At 36.9% G+C, this 10,634-nt stretch overlaps 1 protein-coding gene across 1 annotated transcript in view; it reads right to left on the bottom strand.

Annotated features, from left to right (window-relative positions):
• Positions 1 to 2,517: 2,517 nt before the first annotated feature.
• Positions 2,518 to 10,634, bottom strand: part of LOC122805841 (extracellular calcium-sensing receptor-like) — a 187,662-nt gene continuing 179,545 nt past the window's right edge. The window contains exon 5 of the mRNA XM_044076095.1: positions 2,518 to 3,419. Within this exon, the coding sequence (XP_043932030.1) occupies positions 2,518 to 3,419 (902 nt within the window). The remainder of the gene's footprint in view (positions 3,420 to 10,634) is intronic.

Genomic DNA, 10,634 nt, shown 5'->3' with positions numbered 1-10,634 from the left:
ACTCTTCACTTATCAGACCAATGATCGAGTACAATGCCCCATTCGGGATGTATCTCACCCGACATCTGCAGCAATTGGAGAGACCCCAAAAGTTCCTCACCAAAAGGATAAAGGGACTCCAAAATCTGTCATATGCTGCCAGATTGAAGAAACTCCAGCTCTATTCAGTCGCATACCGTCTGCTCAGAGGTGACATGTGCCTGACATACAAGGCCATGTCCAACCCGGAATTAATGGACATGCTCCACCTCAAAAATCCAAATCCACCAAAACCACTAGAGCAAGCGACTTAAACCTTAGCACGGATATAAATAGGACGTGCTGGAGGGATAGATTTATCACTCAGAGACTCCCTATGCTGTGGAATAAAATCCCGGTCCATGTGAGGCAGAGCACCTCGCTGACTCTGTTCAAGAGAAATCTAGACCTGTGGATGGGAGATCGTAGGTTTACCCCGGGAATCATCTCTGGGTCACTGCTGGACAGAGGCACAACAAACTAATGGGCACAGTATTTTTTCATATAAGGGGTGGCGTAAGCCACAATAATTTGGGCTAGGCTTATAAATGCCTTAGGGCAGATAGCTTAGTATAAACCTATGAACCTATGAACCTATGTTGCAGATACTGCTGTATAGAAAATGGGTTACTTTTTTTAAGAAAAGACAGGTATGTCTCTGCATTAGGTAGGGGGTTCCTTTATGCCTTGTTTCCTGATGGAAGGGTTGAATAATGTGCATTATTATACAACACTCTGTTACCATCTTTACAGGCTATCTGTTGTCCTTTGCATTTGTGCTATTCATTGCTATATCTTTATAAATCTCACCTAATAATTTTAGCAAATTATGGCAGCAGGACACTGAAAACATAGGAGTTCCTGCACATAAAATTGTTTGCAAAATTAGTCATCGATTTTTTGCAGAAATTCTTCAGGTCATATTTGTGACTGAATACCTTTAAAACCATAACACAGAGCATGGCAGTTTGGATAAAATGCTATTCAACACAAAAATATTTACAGAAGACTAGTGTTTTATTGATACATATATACATATGGATTCACTTCAGAAGCTCGAAATACTGAAATCTCGAATTTCAGTATCTCGAGCCCAAGAAGTCAAATCCACATAATACCGAACATTTAGAAGCGCAAAATTCAAAACCTCGAATACCGGAGGTGTTGAATTTCGTTCTTCTAAAGTTCCGCTGTGGTCATGTATTCAGGGAAGTGTTTGTGTGCGTTAAGGGGTTTGGGTAGGGGCTGTGGTGTGTATCAGTGTGTTTTGTTGCTGTGATGTGTATGTGTGCAAAGAGAAAGTAGCTTGAGTTGTGGTGTTTTGTGTGTGTGTTTGTATGTAGTGCAACCTCAGAGTGAGAATATTTAAGTAGGGGGGGCACATCCCCCCACATGGGGGGGTGCAGGGGAGCTTGCCCCCCTGCTTTCATGTAGTAGAGTGATTGTGTATGTTTGTGTGGTGGATGGTGTGCGTGTGAGTGTGTGTGTGTGTGTGTGTGTGTGTGTGTGTGTGTGTGTGTGTGTGTGTGTGTGTATGTGCGCGTGTAGTAAAACCATGAAATTCAAAACTTTCGGTATTCGAGGTTTTGAATTTCGTGGTTTTTAGTTTTCGTTGTTTTGTGGATTCCACTTCTTGGGCTCGAGATACTGAAATTTGAGATTTCAGTATTTCGAGCTTCTGAAGTGAATCCATACATATATATTATATATGCTGTGATTATTTACACTTAATCTAACCCTCATTTAATCGACAGTCAAAAGACTGCAAAATATCTAAACTATAGAAAAACTACAAAATATCTAAACTGCAAAATATTGACACACAAAATACTGACAAGATAGAAGCTATATTATTGAAATGCTTATGTCCTTTCCCCACTGTTGTACAACCAAGGATTTAGCCTATATAATTAGCAGGGGGTGCAGAGGGGCTTCCCCCTGCTAGAAAACCATTGAAAAATCTAAGAAAATTGAATAACATTTTGTCAATGTTTTTGCAGAGGGTGGGGACACAGCACCCCCCCCCCCACATCCCTTGCTAATTATATACCAAAGTCCATGGTCACACGCTAGTGGGGGAAAAAAGCATAAACCTTCCTTGGTATAACATCCATTTTGTCAATATTTTGTGTTTAGGTATTTTTACTGTGTCAGCATTTTGCAGTTAGATATTATGCACCCAGTCTTTTGTCTGTCATCAAATGAGGGTTAGAGTTAGTGTAGGAAACCCATATCTATCTATCTGTCTATCTATCTGTCTATCTATCTATCTATCTATCTATCTTTATATGTAGTATGTATTATGGATTAGACACACATATATACTGTGTGTGTGTGTGTGTGTGTGTGTGTGTGTGTGTGTGTGTGTGTGTGTGTGTGTATTACTTTAGTGAGAAAAGAAAATAAATATTTGAGCTATTGTATTACCTTATATTTAGAACATTGTGAAAGTATAAGAACCGTAGAAGTACTTCTGACATTATTTATGTACCATTTTATTCAGGTTCCCTTTCCCATTAAGTATTCTTTAGTATTCATACTAGGCCTCAATAAAATTATGTAACATTTTGGGAAGAATATACATCCCAGCAAGCCAGCACCAGATGAAAAAATTGCAAAGATCTCAACAGCTACCATGTACTTGCCCTGTGTGCTCAAATATGCTGGAATAAAGGACAGCCACACACTTACAAAGACAATCATGCTAAAAGTGATAAATTTGGCTTCATTGAAGCTATCAGGGAGATTTCTTGACAAGAAAGCAACTACAAAACTGATACTTGACAAGAGACCCATATATCCCAGCATGCACCAAAATGCAGTAGAGGACCCTTCATTACACTGAACTATTATCACCCCCATTTGTAAGCTGGGGTTCAGTTCAAGAAAAGGCGGGGATTTACCTAGCCAAACAGAACATATAATAATCTGAACAACAGTGCACCCAAAAACTATAGAGTTTGGTAATTTTGGCCCAACCCATTTTTTTAAGTTACTGTTTGGCTTTGTAGCATTGAATGCAATAACTACCATCACAGTTTTTGCTAACACACAGGAAACACAAAGGACAAAAATTACACCAAAAGCAGCTTGGCGAATCATGCATGTTCCTGTAGTGGGATGCCCAATGAATACCAGCGAGCATAAAAAACAAAGCATGAGTCCAACAAGCAAGATATAACTTATATCACGATTATTGGCCTTTACAACAGGAGTGTTATGGTATTTGATGAAGATGATGAGGATAGCTGTAGGCAAAAGAGCGCAGAAGGAGGAGATGAAAGCCAGAGCTAGTCCTAGTGAATCACTGTAGGAGAGGAATTCTACAGATTTGTCTGTGCATTTATCCCTTGATTCTGTGGGCCACTGATCATGTGAGCAAGAAAGACATTCTGTTGAATCTAAAAAAAAAAAAAAAAAAAATTAATTCACTGTATAAACTAGAATATACTACAGAATTTATTTTTCCAGCAATTCTTCACTATTTTTGATAATCACAATTCTAGTCTGTAACTTATACCAAAACTACAGCTCCTTTAGAGTCTTGCCAACTGTGTGTTCTTACATGTATTTCTGTACGAAGTATTATTCATAAGTTCATAGGTAAGTACTAGGCTAGCTGCACTTGAGAGCCATTTTCAGCATAGCCAGTTTCCCTTTTTGTGTTCGAATTAACCTATTCCATTTGGTTAGAGACTGGTCTAACCCACTGCATGGTCGGTAATTATGTATTACCCCAATGAGAATAATTGAGATCATATCATAGATAATTTGAGGGGTTAAAGGATTTAGGAGCTGCCTCTGTCCATTAGTAGTACAGGGGGCAATCCTGACATAAATTTTCTGTTTCTCATTCATAGATGCAATTTGTGCTTTAAATATGGACAGGGATGATTACTTTTTTTTTAATGTGGATAAGGAGTGTGTGTTCCAGAGCAGCAGTATCTTCTGTAAGATATACCTGTCCCTCCAAACTATTCTGTTAATGTTGCATAAGAGGTTTAGATCCTTAGACTGAGTATTTCTGATGCCATTTGACTTGCTGATGTGCAGAAAGTCCATCAGTGTCGGGTCGGAGGATGTCTTGTAAGGTAGACACAGGCCACCTCTTAGCAGTCTGTAGGATACCGAGTATAGTGATAGGGCTTTGATTTGGTCCATGTAGGACATGTTGTTTAGTTCTTATATCCTTTTAGAAAGGTATCTCTGTGAGCATTCCAGTTGTTCCGTGTGTCTGGACAGATGCATGCCAAGGGGTCATTATATTCAGTGACCTAATGAAGGCTCAGTAAAGGGGGACAATAACATCCCTAGATTTAGACACAATCCCTTTGTTTATAAGTTGCGCAATATAGAAGGACCTTTTTACCACAATAGACGCATGTTGGTCAAATATTAGGTCACTGTCCACATAAATTCCCAAATCCCTAACAACTGGGTCAATTCTTAGGGGTGTATTGTCAGTGTGGTAGTTCCCTGGAGTTTATGACTTCCCAAAGAGATGGCATAGTGGTTACGGTGTTTACCTCATAGACACAAGGTACAAGATTTGATTCTGATCTTTTAGGGAAGTTGGCTAGGCTTAAAGTAGTCCACAAAGACAGTTAGCCTGATATTTACCTATGAGCCAAAGGATATAATAAAGCATTTTTTAGCATTTAGTTTCAGTCCATGATTTCTGCAATAGTTATTTATTTGGGAAAAACCTTCCGGTGGAATGGCTAAGTCATTTGATGATTCAATGACTACTCCTAGCTTCTAGCCATCTGTGAACTTAGTCAGGTGGAATCTGTTTGGTATTGGCTTTTACTTCAGAAAAGTAGATGCCAAACAAGAGAGGTCCTAACACAGAACCTTGGGGGGCTCCATTGGTGATTGGACTCTTTGTGGAGGTAACTTCCCCTATTTTGAATATTTTATTTTCCCTTTTCCTTTCCTCACATATTTTATTGTGCACATTTCTATGAAAATCATTAATTTTCTTCATTCTCTCATAAGCTGATATCCAGCCTGATGTATGACAATCAAGTATTTGATAATAAACATTTGACTTAAACGTGTATTCATCAGCAGTGGTCATAGTATTTATTTTTATTGCTCCAAGGTATTATTACGTTTGAGTTGATTATATTATAATTGGGAGTGGAGGGGACAAATCACCTGCATGAAAGTTAGGTTTAGGGGGAACTTACCCCCACAGAAAAAAATTTAGTTTTGAAATCAAGTCAGTCACTTTTCTTGCAATTAGCATACTTTTCTTGTGGTCCACAATGATAAACAAACAACTAGAAATGCTACCACAAAACATCACAACCCAAACATTTACAACTCACAAAAATTATACTATATAAACTCAGAACATAAAACATTGTGCAAATGTAATCCCATCATTTTTTCAAGGTGTTCTCTGTGATAAGAAACAGGGATGAAAAGAGAGAACTTTTATCAGCGATTCAAAGAATGTATTACTAGAACAGTAAAAGGTGAACACTGGAAATAAGTGTTCAAGTCTTGATATAAATACATTTATCTGGAGTAGCTCTCCTAGTGTCAGTTGTCATGTGATTAGAAGCCTAACAGCAGACGCAAATTTGTTGTGGCATATTATTTGGTATAAAGTTTAAAAGATAGATTCAGATGAAGCCATAGCCTTACATACTTAAAGGATGCGGCCTGTGCAGTATTAATTCCTCTGTGAAGAGCAATAACTTGATGAAATTTCTGGGTGTGTTAAAGAGAGTAGTTCCTGATTTTGCAGGATTGAGTATAACTTTATCCAAGGTGGGCCAGATTCAGATCATGTTAAAATCTTGCCGTCACTGAGGCTGAGCACAAGCAGAAGTGTTGGCCTTATAAATGATTAGCTCATGTGAATCTGTATAAATAAAGAAAAAAGGAGTGGGTGCAAGACAGACTGGCCTTGCTCTGATATAGTTTTACCAAACCTAGTATACAGTGTAGGCATTTTCGAGCGGCTACTGAATGAGTGTTAAGAATCATTATCGAAGCCTAGATTATGGAGCATAGTTACTAGAATGGAGTGACTGATGGTCTCAAAGAAGTTTTGCAGATCAACAAAAATTGCTGAGGGCAGTACTCCCTTTTCACTGTTTATAAAATGATGGTCTAATATGGAAAAATGGTGACAAAAAGGTTTCTTCATCTTCTGTTATTCATTGAGAGGTTTCGGTTCATATTATTCTTCTGTCTATATTTTGCTATTTTCTCCTTCATGTATTTGTATATGTTCTTTCTTACTTAACATATATATGTGTCAAAATTTATTGATAAATAATTATTATATCCACAAGGAGCCCCATCACTATTTTTCATATTATGTTTTTATTGTTTTAAATGCAGTAGCAAATATGTGATCCTTCCTTCAATATATTCTAGCTAACAGCTCCAGTCAGTGCTTTTCTTGGGTTGTTTTATTATGTCTTTGTCAGTACTGTAATTGAAATTTTATTCAGGCATGACCAAGGCATCAAATGAGTTAGTGGTGTATTACCTATAACAGTACATAGCTTTTTAGTGAATTTATAAGATGTTCACCTCTTATAGGGAGGTGTACAAACTACAGTCTCATTCAATTTTCTGTCACTTTCCAAAATAATTTAAATGTCAACAGTTTCATTTACAGCCACTGTTTTATTTGATGTACATTTTTTTGTTCATGTTATGTTTTACTTATATGCACATTTATATTTTACCTCCTTTTTTCTCATTCTTTGTACAGAGTCTTTCTCCTATCAAGTTATAATTAAGATATGTAATACATGCTTCCATGTTTCATTCAAACATTATTTATTTACTTAAAGTTTGTTAGCCAGAGTAATGTACCAATCTGAAAAGACTAGTTCAGATATAGCCTCAGTGTGGTGCACAAATAGTTATATGAGGTATAAAATAATAGGAACACAAAAGCGGTTAAGTAAATTAGTTAAAACTGATGGAATATTCAGTCCTTTCTAATATTCATACATACAAGCATTTGTGTAGGTATGAAATATGAGGGAAATATAAAACTAAGGTGTACAGCAATTAAAAGAAGAGATGAGGTGGACAGATATTTTCAGTTAATAGCATTATGACTTAAAAAGGTGCAGTTGGACCTGGAAAGGAAGGACTGCATTAATCATGTCTGGAAATGTTTAAAGCCAAAATGGATGCTTAAATGGGATGGGAAGGAGTCTCATGTTTTTGGCACTAAAGCAGAAAAAGGCGGGCACTTTGGAGAAATTTATTTTGTGACTGTCTAAGGAAAGTAACCTCTTGGGATAATTTTTCAAGTTATATTGGGAGGTGTGGTATGTTAGCCTACTGAAAACAAAGAGTATATAATTTAAATTTTGATATTTTGAATAGGGCAGAATTGTGAAAAAGGCCCATACTCATTAACTATGAAACATTTGGCTTTATTAAGTATTAAGTGATGATGTCCTCTGTATGGAGCTAATATAATACATGTACAGATTCTATGAACAGCTATCTGGAAAAAGATTAAGTTTTGTGAAGCAAATACAATATGGAGAGGTATGTTTCTTGTTTTGCTAACTGAATACCTTTCTTCATTGCATTTCACCCTTCTTAGGATATGAAATATAAAACTTTTCCTGGCCTTCAAAAGGAGTTTCTTAACTTTAGTTTTTATTTACTTATTCTAATTGATGTTCATATGAAATACATGTTTAGTCATATATGATGCTACTTTAAGATGAGATTAAGGTAAAGCATGATTCCAGTTACCACAATATGTTTTTCATTAGTACTGGTTAGGAAGATACTTTTAAGGAGTTATGTTGCAAGATTACTAATGTCAAATTTGAGCTGCAATGAGTTGACTTAGGAGGCAGAGATGTGTAAAACAAATATATCATTGGCATAGAAAGTTATTCTAAGACCTAGAAGGGCAGATAGAAAGGGGGATTAATGAAAAATGAGAAGAGTAATGGAAGCAGGGTAGACCCCTGTACGTCTCCTGGAAGAGTGGAGTAGAAGAGGAAACGGGGAGCCAGTTTTGATGGAGAAATCTGTTGCAAAGTTAACATGAGAACCAGTTTATAATTCCAGAGTTGAAACATGCACTTTATGAAGATGATTTGAGGAGTTGCTGGGCAAAAATTGTATTTATTTATTTACTTACTTACTTGCTTACCAATTTTTTTATTTATTTTAGGTTGCCTGACTGACACACTACCCATTTTCAGTTGAATCATTTAGAAAAAAAGTTCTACAATATAATTACAGAACAATTGTAATATAAACAAGACAATGTTTGTCTTTTCGGATTTTCCCAGTCCGCTAATGATTGGCAGTCGATTTTTATGGTGCCGAGTTGCCAGCCCGACGCCCAACTTTTACTGAAGGCATGCCCATTCATGCATGTCTTTCGGAGGCCACTCGACTGGGGGAGGACATGCAGACTCCACACAGAAAGGCACTCCAGCTGTGAATCAAACAAGACAACTTCTTGCTGTGAGACAACAATGCTAGCGCTGTACCACCGCGGCTTAATATATACAAGACAATAACATAATTTAAGTCTGAAAGCCTGATTTACAAATAACTTTAATTACGTTAATATAAACAAGACAATAACGTAATTAAATTTCTTTGTAAATCAGGCTTTCAGACTTAAAAAAGAACATTCCATCAATTTGCATATATTTGTTTCTTTTTTTAGGGAAGAAAAAGAAGGAGAAGAAAGAAAAGTAAAAAAAAAGTCATGTGGCTATTGAAAACCATGAAAGGATGAAATAAAGCAAAGAGAGAGTCGCATGAAACGTTTTCTAAATGGAGATTAAAATGATAAAAAGTAGTATAGTACTAGGGAAAAAGAGGAAAAGGAAACTAAAAGGGTAGAGCAGATGTAAGTTAAACAAAGTTCTTGGATTAGCGGTACATTGCAAAGATGTAATGTAATCTGATCAATTATCTGAAATGTGTGAAGGTGGTAGTTTGAACCATTTAGGTGACTTATGTGCAGTTCACATATTTATAATGGTTCAATACATGGTTATCATCTTTGGTTTTGAAAATTTCTTACAAGTTAGATTCCTTATATTGCTGGGCAGCTACTTCTAAATGTTTTACCATGGAGCTCCAGGGAAAAAAATCAGCAAATGCATTATGACTTCTGAATAATCTAATGGTATTTGAATCACTGGATCTTAAACCTCTGGTGTTATGCCATTTTTAATGATTTACTAAACTGCAGTCAGGATATTCATGACAGAGGTTGAATACAAAACATTTGATGTGGTGAAGACAGTTTGTAAAATTCTGCCATTTTATGTTATTGCAGAATATGCTGTGATCTTCTGTAGAGCTGCATATAGAAGTAAAATGTCTTACTTTATCATAAGCTGATTCAAAGTGAGTGAATCTTTGACTAGACTAGTGAATAGGAATGTACCCCACCCCCAAAGAAAATGGAGAATATTAATGTGAAAACCATTTTTAATGATTTTATCCCCACTGCTTGCCAGCCATCAGTAACAGTTTGAATGGTCAAGGACCCTTTAGTGAGACCATAATGTGGACATGGAAATGTCTGAAAATCCAGACTTACATATACTAAGTCCAAGACTGCCATTCCTCAGAATATTCCCTTTTCTCTGTGATATGGTGATCTTAGAGTTGGTATATATAAGTTTGGGGGGTATAAGAGGCTTGTCCCCACATCAAAAGCTAGAGGCGAACTTGTCCCCCTGTAAAAAAAAAAAACATTAAGGGAGGAGAGCGGTGTTCATTATTTGCCCTATTCTTGCACTGCATTTGAGGTCTTTTTTTTTTTGTGGTGAGTCAGAACTCAACATTTTGAGTCCTGGCATTTCAATAAGGATCTCCAGCTATCACCAGACCTGTGACTGGATGGTTCTTTCCTTCAAAGAGTGGGTGTCAGTCATGAGAGACCAACATCCAAGCAACCATCTGGATTTTTCTGGGAATGGCAGGGAGTGATCATGCATGCTTGCATGAGAGACTACTATGCCTTTTCCTAAATGTTGTTCTACATAGTCCTACATATGTCCCCAGGTAGGATACTATGTACCACAGTTTGAAATGGCCAAGTGCATGTCTCTACCTCATATGCCGTATGCTATATTTTTGCTTCACAGTGGTAGTCAGGGTTAAAATAATAGATGCAACTACCTCCAACCGCAAGCTAGGTTAACATTCACCAATTGCTAATCCCTCTTTGATCTGCTCTTTCAACACCAAGGCCACCAATCAAACCAAGACTGTCCATGCTGCAGTCAGGGGTCATTCCTCTTAGATTACTACATGTTCCTTATTGCAGAAATCAGTTTGATTCTTGTTGGGGGAGGGATAAAAATGTGATTTTCTAATCTGACTGTATTTTTCATTGTTAGATCAGTAATATCATCCTTATATAGAAACCTGTCAATTATGACCTCTAAGTTTTTGACAGACTGGACTTGTTTAATTGGGAGAGCAGTGAGTAGATGATATATACAGTTTTATTAACTTTGACACTTTATAACGATGGCTACAGAAAACAATGCTTTCTGTCTTGGATATTTTTAGAGATCGCTGTGAGACCAGCAGTTATGAGTCTTGTTTGTAATAGTCTACTCCCAAGTTTTTGT

The sequence above is a fragment of the Protopterus annectens genome, chromosome 7.part0, assembly GCF_019279795.1.
Source record: "Protopterus annectens isolate FY-2018-M chromosome 7.part0, PAN1.0, whole genome shotgun sequence".
NCBI classification, from domain to species: domain Eukaryota; kingdom Metazoa; phylum Chordata; order Ceratodontiformes; family Protopteridae; genus Protopterus; species Protopterus annectens.
This window is presented reverse-complemented; position numbering and strand designations above follow the sequence as displayed.